At 48.1% G+C, this 18453-nt stretch overlaps 1 protein-coding gene across 1 annotated transcript in view; it reads right to left on the bottom strand.

Annotated features, from left to right (window-relative positions):
* Positions 1–18453, bottom strand: part of ABCA13 (ATP binding cassette subfamily A member 13) — a 235256-nt gene that overhangs the window by 178822 nt on the left and 37981 nt on the right. The window contains exons 9-13 of the mRNA XM_019652970.1: positions 18207–18321; positions 10925–15682; positions 7703–9508; positions 6206–6315; positions 941–1059 (exon numbers count right to left, since the gene is read on the bottom strand). Coding sequence (XP_019508515.1) covers positions 941–1059; positions 6206–6315; positions 7703–9508; positions 10925–15682; positions 18207–18321 — 6908 coding nt within the window. The remainder of the gene's footprint in view (positions 1–940; positions 1060–6205; positions 6316–7702; positions 9509–10924; positions 15683–18206; positions 18322–18453) is intronic.

Below are 18453 nucleotides of genomic sequence, written 5' to 3'. Positions count from 1 at the left end.
CCCGGCCGGGGACGCACAGCCTCCGTCCTGCTCCGTTTCCACGGAGGGGAGGCCGCCTGCCTATGGGCTTCGCCTTTCCCCCTCCTGCCTGTGAAACACTCGCATAGGATTAGGCGGAGTTACTAACACAAAAGCAACACCAAAAAAAACCTGGAACAAAGCAAGGTCTTCAGTCTGTCGCTGGAAAAGCACCGCTGGCCCCCGCTGCCCGAGCAGGCCAGGCGTGCTGGGGGCGCAGCGGCCTTCAATCCCAGGGCATGGGCAGCCCCAGCGGAAGTCCCACCTCTGCTCGGCTTTAGGTGGAGGCCCTGATGAGCACCTGTCCAAGTTAATCAAAAGGGCAGTGCCCCCCAGCTGCCCTCAGCTACGCTCTGCGCACCTCCCGTGAGCTCCCTCAGCCAGGGCCCATGGTGGGCTGGTACACGGTGAGCCACTCGCCCGCTGGGGAAAGGGTCTTATTTGTAGATTTGCCGGTTTGGAGGGTGTCCATGCTGCCACCATGGCCAATGATGTCACCAAACACAACGGGAGAGACACCCGATGCCACATGTGATGCTGCAGATGCGACAGATGCGAACAACCTCGGGAGGACGAGCAACCGCAGAGCTAAACTAGCTGAGAGGTGACGCGTCACCGAGAGTGCCCATCACCCAGTTTAATCCTATGTTCATACAGTTTGATGTTTAATGATGTCTGTGTGTAAGAACCCACTTGCAAAGTCCCTGAAAATTCAGCAGTCAGCTCTCACGAGTCGTGCTCATCAGCCCAGAGCACGTGTGGGACTCCCCGAGAGGGGGAGAGAGGACTCGTGTGCACCCTACTCCCACCTCACGGTGCCAGCACAGCTGCCCTGCTTGTGGGTCAGCGGAGGCGAGCGAGCAGACCCTGCACGGGCCACCGCAACCAACACAACATGCTCTGAACATGGGCAATGACACACCTGGTAGTGGTCCCGCACCGCAGCGACCCCGCGCAGGCCGGATACAAGGAGTCGCCTTATGCCACCGCGCGGGTAGCTCAGAGCAGCACACAGGACGTCCTGGGCCAGGGAAGGGTTTTCTGCCGGAGGAAACACACAGAGAGGTAACTAGTAAACCATGTCTTCCTGAGCACACTGCGCTCACAGTGTCGGCTCTTAAAGGTTCCAAATGACACAAATGCACAAAGATTTCTTAAATCATCAAGATGAACATTCGGACTATGAGGGGAAACCTGTGTCTTTTGAGCTCCAAGTGTAACTACTTGTTAGTTCTGGGCCCACCTGAACACACGGAGGTTACTAACCTTCCCCCAGCTCCCCAAACGGCCCCTCTCCCTGCACCCCTGGGGCGGAGCCCTCACCCCAGTCCTAGTTTGCACCCGCTGTCCGGGCAGTGCTGAGCAGGACCCTCTTTCACTCTCACGTGCCCACATGGAAGGATGGACGGTTATACCCACTCAGGTCCGAGGGCACCCATGCTGCCCGCCTGGCAGGCCCCGCCCACGATGCCCCCACCGGCACCCCTCTTGCCCGCCCCTCTCTCCCTGCTCTCTCACACCTCCCAGCAGGTCCCCCCCAGGGTGCTGCCCAGCGTCCTGCATGTCCCCTCCCAGCTCCCCTCCACTCCACCTTCCTCAGGAGCCCGGGGCTCTTCAAAAGGAAGGTGGCCGATGGGCCGGCCGAGTGGCTCAGTTGGTGAAGAGCTCGCTCAAGAGTGTGAGCTCTGAGCAACAGCGGTTCGAGTCCAGCCCGAGCTGAGTAGCCACTGAGCTGCCAACAGGTGGCGGGATGGCTCAGCTAAAAAAAAAAAAAAAAAAAAAAAAAAAAAAAAAAAAAAAAAGGGAAGGTGGCCGCTTAGGGGTCACACCCACAGCCTGCCGCAGCCACCTCCCCAGCTCAGGGCCTGTGCTCCTCGGTGTCCCCAGAGCCACCGCACCTCCTGACCCTGCCCTTCAGAGCTCAGCCTCATGACCCTGTGTCCCCCAGCTGCAGGGACCTGTGTGGGCTCATCACGTGAGCAGCCCCCCGCTGCACGCCCACTGCAGCCACACCATGGGGGGCTCTGCCAGTCACAGCCAGGGCCCACTTGTGGCTTTGCGCCTAGATGCTTGCTGAGTATTTCCACATTGTTCATTACAGAAAACAAATGTATCTTTATGAGTAAAACTTTTTTTCATTTAGAGAAAAATTTCAGTCCTGCTTCTTACATTATTACCCTGTTTCTCAAAAGGTATTGTAAAAACTGATTAGAACTTTATACAATGTACAGTACATAGAAAACCCACAGAGTCATGCTTCTGAGAAGCATACCACCCGAACGCCTCACTCATTTATATTTTCTCATTCGTCTCTCGATTTCTCTGATTTTAAAACTGAGCTCCTTATTGTAAAAAAATGTAAAGTGTGTCACTTAAGTAATCTCGTATTAAAAGGCAAAACGAAAGAAGTGATATATTATCAAACGTCCCAGCGCTGTCTCTGAGGACAAACAGGCCATTGTGTCTGGGAAAGGCGTCCTGATGTTTAGGACCCATGTCACCCGAACCCCAGAGCACAGAACGTGGCACTAACCAACGAGCATGTCGCGTGACTCAGGCACGGGCTACGGCCACCCTGCATCTCTCGGTGTCAAATGAGGAAGCGGACCGCCCGGTCAGCTCAGGGATGACCTAGTGGCTACGGAAAGACGTGCTGACCTGTGTCTGACACCGTCCTGCAGCCGCCCTCAAAGCCACCACCCTCAGGACAGAACAACATCGGGCCTCCTCCGCCCTCCACGCCTGGGGCCCCTCTGATACCTCATGTTGCTTCTGCAGAGCCGGCTCCATGCCCTGGCTCTGCCTACCTGCTACTGTCCCTCTTCGTGGCTTCTGGACACAGCGCACCCCTGCTCTGGCTTTCCAGCCCCACCTCTGCACCCCTCCCCTCTGCTCCTGCTGGCCCCGCAGACCCCATGGGGCTCCTCAGCAGGTCGGGCTCTGACTTCCGCACGCACTGCGAGGGGCCCTGGGCAAGTCGCCCGGTGTTCTGGCCTCAGCTGCGGGTGTGGGAACCAGGAGGGAGGTGGACGTCGGCGGCACTGAGGTCGCTTGTGGTTCTGCAAGCCGCTTCCCGCAGGCGTCGCTCACGGGCTGCCAGTACTAGACTGGCAGGCGACAAGGAGCGCTTTCCTCATAGTGACACCAAACTGAACTCTGTGACATGCAAGTAACCTCTTCCTTTTCAACAGTGACAGTAACCGAGCTGATGGCCTCTGTGCTGGAAGAGAAGCCACTGCCCAGGCTGGCCATTGCGCCCCAATCCCGCCTTTCCTGGGCCTGTCGCTGCCCTCCTGTTCTACAGGACGAAGTGAAAGTTTCCTAAGCAAAATGGGGTGACGGTTTACTGTTCCTCAGTCATGCCTGAGGGTGACATACTTGAGTTTTCTTGAAATGCAATGTAAAAATTCAAAACTAATTTTCCATTACTAATGTAATTTCAAGTATGCTATACTAATTTAGCAACTGCAATACGGGATGGCAAAATAAATATAAATTCAGGCATTAATGAATGTTTAATTCATTGAAAAGCCCTCACATTAACTGACTGAAATGTCAAACTAATTATGCCTCTGAAGGCGGCTGGCCTCAAAGTGTCACAGGAGCCTTCGGGAAGCCGGCGGAAGTGTGGGTCCCGCCCCGCCCAGCGCGCCTCCACCTGGGGACCCCGCGCCATCTGCTGTGCACTGGGCACCTAACCTTTACTGGGCAGTCCTGCCCATGTCCTGACATCTCCAGTCGGAAACAGAGGTTTTCTCTTTAAACCACCACATGGCAACTGGGCCTCATGACACCGATGCCATCTCCTGCCTCCCTCCGTTGCCCTCTGCTTTTTCATGTTTCTGAAACTGAATGATTAATCAATTCCTGGGTTTAAGAAACTTTGTGGAAAAAGAGGTGAGTGAACAGATTGGAACTAAGCCTGTGTTAGTCGCTAAGTTACCAATTTTCACTTGTGAAGCACCCTTTATAGGCTGAGGGTGAGGTTTCCGTACGGAGACCCACCCCCCACGTGCACTGTGACTGGGGAGGACCTACTGTGCGCACGGCCCACGGAGGCGCCTGTGCCCACCGCACCTGCATTTAATCCTCTCAGCTGCGCTTTGCAATAGGAGTCGTTCCCACTCTTTACCCAGAGCTCGGGGCTCTAAGCGAGCGCCAGCGTCACTCGGCGGGAGGGTGGCCGGGCAGAGCCGGCCGTGGACCCGGCCGTGTGACGCCGGAGCACCTGCGCCTGAATACACTCAGCAACAACGAGGCCCTGCTCAGGCGCGGTGCCGCGTGATTACAAGTGGCTGTCACCTTACAGGCCGGTGGCACTGCAGAGCCCGGCCGGCCCACAGGCCTGCGCCCCATCGGGGTCGTGTGGACGAGCCCACAGGGAGAGCCTGGCCTAGAGCCTTGCGTCATCCACGTGGCGGTCAGCGTGGGGCACACCAGAGGACGGGTGCACAAACGCCCTGCCACCCTCAGGCTTCACCGGAGATGTCACCGCACCGAGATCCCGAAGGCCCCTCCTCTGCCGCCCCAGCTCTCACCACTCCGCTGTTAGCTTCTTCCTGGCTCTTATCAATGCCCCAAGTCCGACTCATTCTTGTTTTAAGAAGTAGGCGACGGGCTGGCCCCAGCCCGAGGCCCACCTCTCCCCCAGCTCGCCCAGGCAGGGGCTGGCCTGCACCCGCTGGCCCCAGCCCCGAGCTGCTCACGCCTAGTTAACACGCTGCGCCCCGTGACAGCCCTGGGTCGCGACAGTGAGCGTGGTTCAGTCACGCTGAGTGGGCCCCGAGCACACGGACACCCACCTGCAGCTGTTTATGGCGAACGCTCCCACCAGAACTGTGAGCGTTACACCCCACAGGCTGCCTGTGCAGGCCTCCCGGGGGGCGGGACAGGAGCAGTGAGGTCTCCGCGTTCCCTCCCCTTCAGTCAATGAACACCTGGCGTCATCTGCTGAGCTCAATGCCCCCATGCTGAGTTTACGATCAGCAGACAGGCACAGCCATGGGGACAGCACGTGGTCGCCTCACTGCAGCACACAGCTGGAGCCATGACACAGGTCCCCCGGCCCCGCCCGGGGGCCAAGAAGAGCTTCCCAGAAGAGGTGACACCAGTCTCACCACAGTGTGGTGACGCTAATCGTGGGAGAACAAGTGGGGGAGCGGGGAGCGGGAGAAAGTGGTGTCACAGGGCCCCGGGCGGGGTGGGCGTGCAGGGCCGTCACAGTGGGCTCCCACAGGGACAGGGCTTAGGCCCACTCAGCCGCCCTCCGCTCCTCCTGTCCTCTGTCCGCTCAGATCCACCCTTGACCTCAGCTCCCTAGCCCTCCTCCCCGGGTCCCCCCCATGTCCCCAGCGCCCACGCCATCAGCATTCTCAAGGCCCAGCCAGCACGAGGCGGCTCCGTGCAGCCGTTCAGGAGACCGGCCGTAGGAAGGCGTGACACGTGTGCACGTGTGAAAGGGCTTCAGCAGCCCCAGGACCCAGAAGCGCTCCGAGACTCCGAGCTGACCCACTAGAGGAGATCCCAGATAGCCGAGCGCCCCGTAAGGCAGCCCAGGTGCTTCCCTTCAGCAAAGGCACAAGGAGGCGCCACTGAAACATGCAGGAACGGACTCGGCAAGTAGGTTCTCAGCAGACAAATGAATGCATTTACAACATACATATTTAGTCACTCCCTGCAGACACTGTGCTAGGGATTGTGGGGACAACGGACAAGCGGCAGAAGCCACCCTCAGTGAGGTTACAGGCTGTTGCAGGGAGGGGGCGCCCTGAAGCTAAAACATGAGCACCAAGGCCTGGGAATCCAGGCTGCAGGTGGGTCCCTCTGCACACATGGGTGTGGGGTGTGCGCCCCGTGTGCCAGGGTGGAGACACAGTTGCTGCCTCCAAGGAACATCAGCTCCGGCAGAGGAGGGGCCGCGGAAGTCAGAGCAGCGATGTGCATCTGACAGAGGTCTGCTCAAGGTCGCCGCCAGCTAAGGATGGAGGCAGTCCTTCTGGACCACAGAGCACAGCTGGAGTTCGCCTCAAGCAGACGGAGAAGCAGGTTACATGAGCGAAACTGCAGAGACCGAAGCCCAGCACGGGCAGGGCAGGGTGGTTCGCCTGGGCTGGAGAGGTGGGATAGGTGGGAGGTGGCGGGCCAGAGAAGAAGGCTGCACCTGCCCTAGAGGGGACTCAGCACCCACCTGCAAGGATGAGGATGGCTCGCAGGACCAGCATCTTCACTCTCTGCAGAGTCGCGACGGCCACCGCAGGCTCCCCAGGCTGCCAGGAACCCTGACACATTTCAGCAACACTGACGGAAGAAAGAGAAATGCATTAAAGAGTCAAGCCTGCAAGCCACGTGCACCGCTTCTGGGGACGAGTCATAAGAAGGGTCCTTGGTGCTCACAGCTACTCCACAGAGAAACAGACAACAGTCAGCAGGCACCACCACTTTCCGCCCGGGGGGGGGGGGGGGGGGCAGGGGAACGGAGCGCACGGATCAGGACTAAAGGAAGTCTAAAAATGAAATGCGCTTTCAGGCTGGGCTGCAGAAATCCACGCGGTGACGCAAACTGGATTCTGCTCGTGACACTCGTTCACTGGACATTAGAGGGAGTCTGAAGTCGGGTGACACCTTTGAAGGTCAGGCAGGGTCATACACAACCCCTCAGAGAAGCCAGACACAAGAATTACGCACTGCTCTCAATCCAAATAATTTGGGGGGAGAGAAAAGTTATGACCGAATTGCATTTTAGGTTTTAGTGCCATAGAAAAACTAACGTGTGATTTTTACTTCTAGCCAGAAAAGAACATGATGGTGTGTGCAGCCACTTATTAATCGCCATCTGGTAATACACAGTTCTTTGTGCCAATGACACCTGTTTCACTAGCCAAAGAAATCCTTCCAGTTATAGATGTGACTGGATTCGAGGTGCAGCCCGGTACCAGCAGAGCTCAGAAAATTGGCCAAGCCCTGGGCAGGTGAGTGAGGTCCAGGTGGCACTGCCACTCTCCCTGTGGGACTGAGAGACAGGCAGGTGCAGGCAGGGACCACAGACCACCCAGACGGCGCTGTCACACACAGAAAGGCTGGGCTAGGACAGTTGCAGCCCCTGACACTCTGCACACCCAGAGGCAGCAGACGGCCTCCAGAGCTTGCGACTAACAGGGCGGGGGTTTAAGAACAGGGTTCCCTTGGCGGCCATTCGGGGAGATGGCAGTGCTTGGAGGTGGGTCAGCCCCACTGTGTTGGGTCTAACCCAGTGAGGAAAGAAGGCCACAGCTCCCGGCCCCTCCCGGTGGTCAACCCTGTGAAGCACATGGCCTCACAATCTCACTGGCTTATCAAATAGTAGGACCACCGGCCGCCACAGCGTATGACCAGACATCTCTTCATGGACTCAGTCTTGGGACAAGTGAATACGAGGTTTTTACTTCTGAAAATAGTTTACTTGTGAAAATTTCTGAATAAATTCAAATCATATTTGAAGGCCAAATAATGAGTCAAACCATGAAGAGAGACTGGACTTTAGTCACTCTAGGTGGAAAGGAAGCAACATCAGAGGGAAATGAAGTGACGTCAGAGGGAAAGGAAGTGACGTCAAGAAGGACCACTTACCTGATCCACACAATTCCCGTGTGGTTCTACTTTCTAGTTGCTGCAGGGGGGCAACAAAGTGAGTCCAGTGTTTTATTACCTTTGACGCGTCAGGGGGACTTCCTGCCAGTATTCAATCAATGCAAGCAGTCCCTTCACGTAGTTCTTGAAATGTGGCAACGGGTTGCAGGTGTAAGGAGAGTCAAACACGTCTTTCTCGGTCTTCTCTTCCTTTCCTGATGTGACCTTGTTTCCAGTGGTTGCATTGCTAAAAACCTCCAAAATGGGCTGAAACGAAGTTCTCGTGGAATTCGCCCACTGAGAGTGGTTGAGGAGGTCTGCCCGTGGGAGAGCCATTCGAGGTAACACGCTTCGGGGCGTGCCGTCAGGTTTCTCAGGAGCTGCGTTCTGACTCAGAGACGGGGCGAGGACCGAAGCTTCCCCCAAATCATGGCTGCTGCCACCTCTCACGCCTCTGGAGACCTCGACAACTCTTTCCACGGCTTTCCAAAGGGTGTTTGGATGCCGAGCAAGTGTCAGCCACAGATTAAAAACATTCCCCTTATTCTCCTCTAAGTTATTCCAAAGAGCTTCTAAGGTGAGATCAATCACCATTCTCAAGAAAGTCTCCAGTTCTGTGCTGTTTTGTGACAGCACTTCACCCAAAGACGGGATGACTTCATGAGCACCTTGACAGAAACTACGAGAGGAAATTGGGTTAGGATGTAACAAGTCTATCTGGTTGGTGATGTCATTTATAGGAACTAAGCAATCCAGGATTTCTTCCCATATGTTGACAGAATCCATAGAAAATATTTGAGTCCCATTATGAACTGCTACCAGAAAATGCTCCACATCTCCCAAATTAATTTTCCCAGAAGTTAAAAATTCAGCAATTTCTTTCAAAATATCAGAAAAATCCTTGGACTTATTCACACATTGGCCTATGTTAGATGACATATTGAAAATGTCAGAGTCTTGTGAAATATTAGGTTTGACCCCAATCATCCCAAAGGCCAAGTCAAGAAATGGAGTCACCAAGTCATTTATATTTTCATATACCGAATGATCCACTTTTTTCAAAGTACTTATTTCATTCACATTTTGAACACTGTGTTGCAAAATGGAATAGAGAGTGTCAAAGAATTTCATGGTGTCATTGGTACTGGAGATGACATGAGTTTCAAAAAGAGAGACCATCTTCCCCGAAACTTTCTTGGCTAGCTCAAGTAGTTTCACGATGGAGTTTGTGGATGTGACAAGGTCTTCCATTTCAGCAATGTCACTCACCAGCATGGTCAGAGTATTAGACATTTCCATGAGGGGTTCCGGGACCTGACTTTCTCCACCAGCTCTTGAGACAATACCAAGTAATCTCTTAGTAATTTGTAATGTGGCTCTGTTTCTTAGAGGAAATGACGTATTTACAAAGAAAAGCAAATCTGTTAGATTAGCAAGTATAACTTGTTGGAGCATAGGCTCCAAGCCATGGAAGTCCTTATTGAAAGAGAGTAAAAGAGTATCCCTCAGATTTGCTATCGCTACTGAGGTTTCTCTCACAAGGTGCAGAGCTGACCGAAGGTCGTGGCTGAGTTTGAAGAGGTCCTCAGAACTGTTCGTATGGAAAAGCAACTGACTCACCAGTGTAAGAAACTCCAAATTAGTTCCAGTCTTATTTTTCATCGAGGTTTCCCGTAGAAGCACATTAAATAAACCTCGCATGAACTGCAGTCCTCGATGACTATCAAAAGAAAACTCTCCATTGTCTAATAGAAATAAGCTTTTGATTAGATGATACATAGTCTCCTTTAAACTTGAAGAAATGCTCATCAATTTGTCTTCTGTCATAGAGGTAAAAAATTGATCCACTTTCAGAATTTCCAGAATTTTGTCCTTTGGGATAAAACTGTAAATATATAGTTAATTTCATGCTTAGTAATGGAAAGATTAAAACATATAATGATTTTGGGGGGTTAAGTGGCATCATGGGGCTATAATGCTGACTGAAAGATAACATGCCAAAGTGCACTGCAGATGAAAATTAATGTTTTGTTGCCAAATACTGAAAAGAGTAAAGGAATTTCATGGATAATCCCATTACCACGCCTCAAACCTAACGACTTAAAAGGCCACGTTCTTTGCTTTTAAAAAAGAAACATGAAATGGCTGTGCAATGACTCTCAATGCACGAGGTAACATCTTTCTGACGTTCAAAGTCCTAGCAAACCACTCCGACACTGGATTGCTCCGAACACGGGTCAGCTCAGCTAGGCTGAGTGACAGCCCAGAGTCCCTTTCTCGTGTGTCTCTGGTCCGGGCAGGCTACAGGGTGGATCGCTCCATGAGAGTGGAGGATGGAAGGAAGTTATAGCTATTTTATAGCATAAACACTAATATAGGTGCTTCTGGGAAGAAATTTTCCAGATGTGACTAAAGTCCCTAATCATCAACTTAAAGTCAGTCAGAAAGGACATTGTCCTGGGTGGGCTGATGGTCAGGTGGGCGGCCTTCAGAGAAGGCTCAGGACTCAGCCCCAAACTGCAGCTGGATATGCAGCTGCCTCCCTCCCTTCGTCCGTGCTGACGGCCACCTGTGGACAAGAAGCTTCTGCTCACACCCGTGGGGTTGAGCCCTGACAGATACAGTCATCATATCATTTAAAGTGGAATTTCCCTCCAGCCTTTCCACACGCAAGCTTCAAAAGGGATGAAAAAAGATATATGAAAAGCACATAAGGTGACTATTACAAATATAAACATCATGGCAGATTAATTGAAATAAAAATATTTAAACCCCTCATTTGTGATTAGACAGTTAATACAGTCATTTGAATTATGTCCATATTAATGTGTACATATATAAAAACTAATTTTCGGGCCGGCCGAGTGGCTCAGTTGGTTAAGAGCTCGCTCAAGAGTTTGAGCTCTGAGCAACAGCGGTTCGAGTCCAGCCCGAGCTGAGCAGCCGCTGAGCTGCCAACAGGTAGCAGGATGGCTCAGCTAAAAATAAAAATAAAAAAAAAAAAAACTAATTTTCCAGTTCCATATAAAACAGAATTTCATAATTATTTTCATAATCCAAAAATATAAGAAAGCATACTATAAGTGATTAACTACCAAGGGCTAGGTTCATATAGATGTTCACTAGTTAGATGCAACCCTACAATTTATTTTACCTGGTTATTTTAATAAAATGTTCATTAAGACAAAGTTCACCTCCGAGAGCATCCACAGGCGTTACAGTGCTGTGTTGTTATTTACACCCAGGACACAAAGTGGGTCACAACATGTAGCGACCCTGTGGGCCACACAGACATACTCACCCCATCTCCGCAGTGACGTCTTTGGGGAAGTCTTTACACAGAAGAGAGAGTCTGTTCTCATAATTTCCCTTTTGCAAAAACGAAAAGAATGTTTTCAAAAGCTGGTCCGTGAACTCCACTCTGCTTCCTGGAGAGAGAATTATTCTCTCCCCCTTTTCTGACTGCGTTTGGTTCATGGGGAAGTCCATGAAATTCATTATTTGAAGGTCAGCATCACTTAAATTCCAGGCTGCTTCTTGAGAACTCCCAGCTAAGTTATTGGCTGAATGAATTAGGAAGCTTCCTAAAAGCAACCGAACAACTGAGAAGTCAGCTAGCTGCTCTTGGTTTACCAGCTGAGTAAGAAGAGCATCATCAAACTTAACTTCTCTAGAAATGTTTTTGAGATAGCCCATATAGGTAGTGATATCTTCAGTCAACAAGGCTAGATCATCAGCTGAACTCTTGTTGGCCATAAGAAGAAATGATGTTTGTATCATTCTTGAGTATTCTTCATTTGTATATTTATGAAGCCAGTTTTTTGTGACCGATAGAAAATCTTCGGTAATTTCTAATGCCTGCAAAGATGATGAATTCAGGCTTTCCAAAAGATGGGCAAGTTGAAAAGTTATGTTTTGAAGGGCCACTGAATTAATAATTTGAATGTCTTTGTTAATTTCAGAGAACAGTTGTCTGATATTTAAGTCATGATTTAGATCTTTCACGGTTTGTTGAAACTCAAGCCATAATTCTTCGAAGTTGTAAGTTGCTTCGCTTTTTTTAATAAAACCTGATAATACTTCTAAATTACTACCTGCAAGGGTTGCATTCAGAAACGCCATGAATGGAGAGGCTAAAGAATAAGCACTATTTTCTAGGCTCTGATCCCCAAAAAGCGATTTTATTATCCTTTCCAAATTTAAGGAAACATTTCCACCAAATTCCTCTGTGCCTTCATTGAGATTAAGGATCTTGTTTAAACTAGCTAGTTTATGAAGAATGTTTTCATGTGACGTAATATTTGTAAAGTTAACATTTTTTAATTTTTCTAGGATCTGCAAAGCAACTTGCTTTACAGGACCAGTGGAACAAAGCCCAGACATGCTGCCATTGCGTTGATTTCCAGAAGATGGGACAAATGGTAACACCTTTTGCCAAAATTCTTGCATAGTGTTCACAAGCGAACTTTTAACATGGAAGGCTTCAGACAGCTCTAGAAGAATGGAGTTCCAGTCTCCCAGTTCATGAATTAAACAGACCATTTTCCTAGTTATTTCCATCTGCGAGCTTTCATTTGAACACTGTGAAACGTCACCTGGGGGAGACAGGTGGAGGTGGTCAAGCATACTGGCCACTTTGCTATAAAAGGAAGAAGACATGAGCTCATGGCCATGACAGGCTTCTAACTTTGGATTCTGCTGAAATCCAGGAGTCGTGTGATTCCGGCACCAAAGCACAGGAAGGCAAGTTAAAGCCTCTGCGAGAACACCTGGTTTATCTGTTATTAATTCAACGGTGTCTAGAAGAGTTTTTATTACAACAGCGAAGTCTTCCCTGGTGACATTAGAAATGCTCATGCCATGAAGGAGTGTGAAGTCGTACACATCCTTGAGGGCTTCCGTGATGTTTTTGTCAACTATTCTGTGCAGGAGCCTCGCAACGTGAGGAAGGGCATAGGAGGCATCCACCACAGTGTTCACGTCATCTCTGGGAAACAGGCGAGACAGCCTCAGCAGATGAGCAACGTCCCAGGAACGTGAGCTGTCTACAACTTTCTCCACCAAGCCAACAAGCATGTTGACCCCCAGATGGCCAGTACCAACTCTGCTGACATTCTTAAAGAAATCCACTAGGCCTTCACCAATCTGCTCAAGCTGGTCTACCAGCAGGTCTGTGTTTGTCTTCCTGAGAGCACGCAGGAGAGAGGTTACCTTCTTTAAGGATTGACTGTTCCCCGGACCTTCTGGACTGCTGTGATGCACTGAGGGCACTAGAGAGCTGAACACATCGCTAATTAACTGAATCCCAAGACCCACTGCTTGCATTACTTCATGTGGAATTATCTGAGCTGAATTTTGCAGATCATGAGATAAGTTGAAGGCAAGGTAACTAGCTAAGTGGAAAAATGAATTGCCTAAACTCTTTATATCCTTTTCCTTCGGACTGGTAGCAAATACATTAAAAAACTTTTCCATTTCAGAAGAAGAGTTATTTTCCAAAACGTTAGGGAAAATATCTTTTGCAAGTTTTTGAATTTCCTTCCCCAGAGCTACTAAATGCAGCCAAATATTTTGAAATTGGCTAGGAATTTCATTGGACATGTCTGTGGGTCTTAGAATCGATTCAGTAAAATGTTTCCAGTTGGATTGAGATGCAAATTCAAAGTCTCTTGTTAAGTTGTGGATAATCATCCTTATTTGATCAGTGGAATCATTTAAAAGACTTAATAAAATCTCAAATTTGGGTACCTTTTCTTTTTCAAAGACTGCAGTAAGTATAACATTTAGAAAGTCAGTTACATTTTCCAAGTAAGTATTCACACAATTGATATTTGACTTATTCAATGAACAACCAGATTCCATCATAAGCTTCACAAGCTTCAGTGTAGAGTTCATTTTGTTTCCCACATCTCTGAAACTCCTCAGAGCACCCTGCAGATGGCCTTGTGAAGAACTGGGGTGATGATAGGTCACGCGCAGATGGTTTATGATGTCCACCCACTCAATGCACCCTTTCAGTCGGCTAATTGTGTCCTCGGAGGAAAATGTGGAATTTAACATGGCCAGGATGTGTAATGTCCTCTGTGAAGTATTTAGATATAATAATCCATCTTCCAAAATAAACTCAGTAACATTTTGGAAAATATCAGCACAGGACAACAAATCTTGGTCATGGGACACGTTTCTAAGAAATAATACTGTTTCTCTTAGGTTGGTGATGATACTTTCCAACTTTGCTCCATAATTTGTGGCGTTGTTTGAAAGAAAGTGGTTTATTAAATGTACGTTTCTACCTACATACTCTGAGGTATTGCTTAGCTCAATGAAAACGTCAAGCAGAGGATAGAAACCTTCTCTGCTTGCACTTGCGTTAAATGGAAATGCCTTCAGCTGACTCAGGGTAGCCTCCATGGTGAAAAGGGACTTCTCTACTTGGCCCAGGTTGAGCGACTTTACTCTAACGAATGCATCACCTAACGCTACCCAGAGATCCCTGAGAGTCAGCAAATCGTCCGGGTTGTGGAAGCCGTCTGCTTGAGTCACATTTTCAAATAGATGTAATAAGAGTGTAGCAGGGCGATGGGTGGGAAATATTCCTTGGCAGGTTTTAGAAATGTTCACATTGCTTTCCAGCTCATCCAAAAGCTGAGTGAGACCAACTTGAAGAGGACTGAAAACGTTCACATCCACCTTCAATATCTGAGCTATGCTTCCCCAGATTTCAGTCCACATTTGAAGCCATGAAACGGTACAGTGGACAGCCATAAACTCGTTGAACGCACCGCCATTTGCAGAGAGGTTTGAAAGAATTTGTGTCCACGGAAGACTAAATGGAGACCCCCCACCTATTGAATAATTCACAGAAGAAATGCTTTTATTATTCACAGCAAAGCATTCATTACCCAACAGCGCTTCTGCTGAACCATTGAAGAGGTAGTTCATATACTGAAACAGAGAAACACGAACCTCTTCGTCCACTGTGAACAGCCGTTTGAGGCCTGTGAGAGTGGCAGGGATCACTTCCAATTCGTGGCCCTCTGCAGACATCAAGGATTGGGCCCGAAGCTCCAACAAGTTAAAAGCTGAAAGCAATTGTTGACAATAAGATACTTCAGAAATTCCCCCAAGAACTTCTGTTGCCTCATATAAAAATGTAAATGCTTTACTGATGCTTTGGAAGTTAAATTGCTTTATGATATCCAAAATGTGTTTTGAGATTTGTGTAAGGACAGATAGCAGAGCTTCTGTGTTACGAATGCTCAAGAATTTATAAATATGTTGGTAAAATGAAGAAGAAATCTGCAGAAGCAGAGCTGCATCTTTGTCCTTGAAGACATTTAGAGACACATGAGTCAAAACCTTATCAACCTCTTGTTTCTGAGGTTCGGAAAGGGTTAAGAAATGAGCGGATACATTCCTTACAGCATACACTGCGTCCAAGGCCTCGGAGACTTGATGCCGCCTCAGAAATCCAAATTCATAGAGACTATTTATTATAGTTTCACTTAAATGAACAAAATCTAGTTCCACAGCTGGCGATTTAGGCCAATCTGAATGGAACAACTGGGAAAAGTTAAAGCTTTTACTAAGAATCCTCTCATTTTCTGGCACAGAAAAATTTAAAAGTATAGACGAGGTTTCCGCTTTAGGTCTTTCTCCTTTTGAAATGTCATCCATCCACAATTCCAGTAGCTGGGGATTGATCTCCAAAAGTAATAATTCCATAAATCTCAAAATATATCTTGATTCCTTCCTTTCAAGCGTTTGTATTTTTTCAATCATCTCTTTGCCAAGTTCCAAAAATTTCTGAGTATCACTACCAGATGGCTCTCCTTCTAAACTTTTTAAATGATTTACCCATAGTGGCCTTGTATTGACACTAGCCTCAGTGAGAGATGGGGGGTTACGGAACTGGGGAACACCAGATGAGTGGGAAGACTCAGGCAATAACAGTTTCTGCAAAAATTCCACAAATGATAAAAGAAAGCCCACGTGCTCATCCTCTAGGGTATGCCACTTCTTTTCCATCATGAGAAGTTCCTTCATGGAATTTAAGAGCCTACAATATTAATAGAGCTGTATTAGTGTCAGAAAAAAAATAGGCAAATTCAAGACAAATTCAACTTGTCAAATTTTTAAGGCAATACATTTATTTACAGTAAAAAAAAAATTAATGAAATCTTTACCAGACAATAGATTTTCCCAGCTGGATTTACTGTGAGCATTTGAAAGTGTCTCAGAACTCTGCAGTGGGGTTGCCCATGTTTAGCTTAAAATCTGCTTGCTGCACCCAAAACAATGCATTTTCAATTATTTTACTCCATGAGTTCATATGATTGTTAAAGATAAGTTGGCTATTTACACCTCTGATTCCTTGATTCCTTGTCACATCTCAGCATGTTTCAGCTGCAGAGGCTAGGACAGGATGGTGAGAAAGTGCCCCTTGGGACGTGAGGACGAATGTGGCGATTTTCTGTTCTAGAGGCGATTCCTAGCTCTTTAAACAGGGCCTCACCTGCCACTGCTAGAAACTCATTCTCTTCCCGGGAGTACTTTCCCTCTAGGTGTTTGTTTTAAAGTAGCCAAGTTCTGAAAGTAGCTACTCGTCCTTGTAATCCAGGAGCCACAAGTCCACTTTGGAAGTCCCTGGGGCCTCTGTGCTTCAGACATTCCGAAAGATAACAGGGTGTGTGTTTCAGATGCTTTAACGCCCCCTTCTCCTTGGGGGCTGGGGCAGCCCCATCTCAACTCATGAACGGTCCCCAGTGAAACCCCACCTGAAATGTGCAGGGTCACCAGGCTCGGGAACACTTAACTCTATCAATGGTGACCCAACCATAAGGAAAGCTGCCACTTTCAGACTTTTTAAGACGTCAGGATTGTAGATAAGAAGGAGGGTGCCTTAAAGGGTGGATTCCTCCCTTTCCTTCTTTCCTTCTTTCACTCTAATCCTGCTGTATGACTGACTGGCACAGGAGACAGACAGGACAGATCAAATGCAGGAACACTGTTTTCTCTCCAAAAGCTGGGAGCCCAGAGCCGAGAAAACACAGGCTTAATTTAGCTTGTTGTGATTTGTAGGGCAGGGAGTGGCTACTCTGAACCACAGAGCACTGGAAACGTTTGCTGGGAAATCTCCATCAGGAAAGGGAAAGAAAGGGCCACGACTCGGACTTCAGACCTGGCTCCCACCCAGCCCTGCAGAGAAACACATGTGCAGGGCTACACGCGTCACCACGTGGGACACGGTGGAACCCAAACCACCTCGTTTATGGGGATCTGAGAAGTCATGGGGCGGTCACAGCAGCGTGAGTGACACCTAAGTAGAACCAGAACCACTAGTAGTAATATCGCCACGTTTGTAATGTCACTCCACAATTTATAAGGCACTTTCACAACCATAATCTTAGTTCAGTCCTATAATAGCCTTTTGAGGTACATAGTATTATTATTATTATTATTTCCATCTCATGGGAAAAGAAACATTTCAAAACAATGCTTTCCTGGCAGGAAGAGGACGCGGCCCAGGTTTTCTGAAGCTCAGCTATCTTAAAATTAAGTGCACTAATGTCGATTCTTATTTATGTATTTATCCATTCATTCAGTAAGATGCCATCCAGTCATCCAGCATCTATCATGGAAGGTACTGTGCCAGCTGCTGAGGCTACAAACACAAAACGAAAGATGCCCTTGGAGCATCGCAGACTCACCTTGTCGCTGTCTCTCTAGGGCCACTGGAGCCTTTCGGGAAAGGAAGGTATTACTAATCCACCAGGAGCAAGGGGCCGACCCTCCCGAGGGCCCATCCACCCTTCCTCCTGCGCCCTCTCACACTGAGCCTCAGGAGTTTCCCCAGGAGTGCCGGGTCCCAAGTCAAGAGACGCTGCAGAATGCTTCTTAAACGCCGGTGTGCACCAGAACCTCCTGTAGAACTGGTCAAACCGACAGGAGCCTGGATCCTACACATCAGCGCGGTTTCGCAGGTCTGGGCAAAGTCCAGCATTTGTAACAAACTCCGCAGGTAAGTCTGACCCCTTCCCAAGTTTCAGAGCTACTGCTCTAAGACAGAGCTCCTGTCCCATCGGTCTCTACACGCTCCACAAACAATAAACTGCACACATGTGCTTTGTGGATAAATATCCACAATTTTCATAAAAATTTCCATTTCAATGCATGTGTATAACCTGGCAGAGTATAATCTGACCAATTTAGTTCCAAAGATCACTTCTTTCCCCAAAGTCTCCAGAGCTACCAGAATCTTAAATCTTTAATCCCATGTCTAGACTCTAAGCAACTAGATAAGACTATTTTTCAAAGAAAAATTTTACTCTTAGAGTATCTATTATAAATCATGCTTTGAAGGAAAACTGTATTACTATAATCTGTCTTTCATTTCAAAATCCATGGAAACATGAGACACACATTCTATGAAATAAATATTTCTTGAGCACCTAACATGAAACATGGTATCAATAACTAAACCAGGATCTCAGGTTTTAAATCATGTGTAGCCTATAATTAGGTTTTGCTTCTCTTCCAATAATAGTTAAATCAAGACCTGGAAGTTGAATTCTGAAACTTACCTGGATATGGAAGCTACTGGAGACTTGAGGAAGTTTTTCAAAAATGCAAAATAATTATCACTGATGATTTTCCAATCTATGTTTTCTTTATAACAAGGAGATTCCTCTGAGAAAGCTAAATAGAAAAAACATTTCACATATTGATTTCAAGTTGGGTATAACAGTCAAATCAAATAAAGTGAAAAATGCCACAGTGGTTCAATTAACATAAATATAACAAAAATATAACAAAAGAGGATTGAAACTC

The sequence above is a fragment of the Hipposideros armiger genome, unplaced genomic scaffold (assembly GCF_001890085.2).
Source record: "Hipposideros armiger isolate ML-2016 unplaced genomic scaffold, ASM189008v1 scaffold_191, whole genome shotgun sequence".
NCBI lineage: Eukaryota > Metazoa > Chordata > Mammalia > Chiroptera > Hipposideridae > Hipposideros > Hipposideros armiger.
This window is presented reverse-complemented; position numbering and strand designations above follow the sequence as displayed.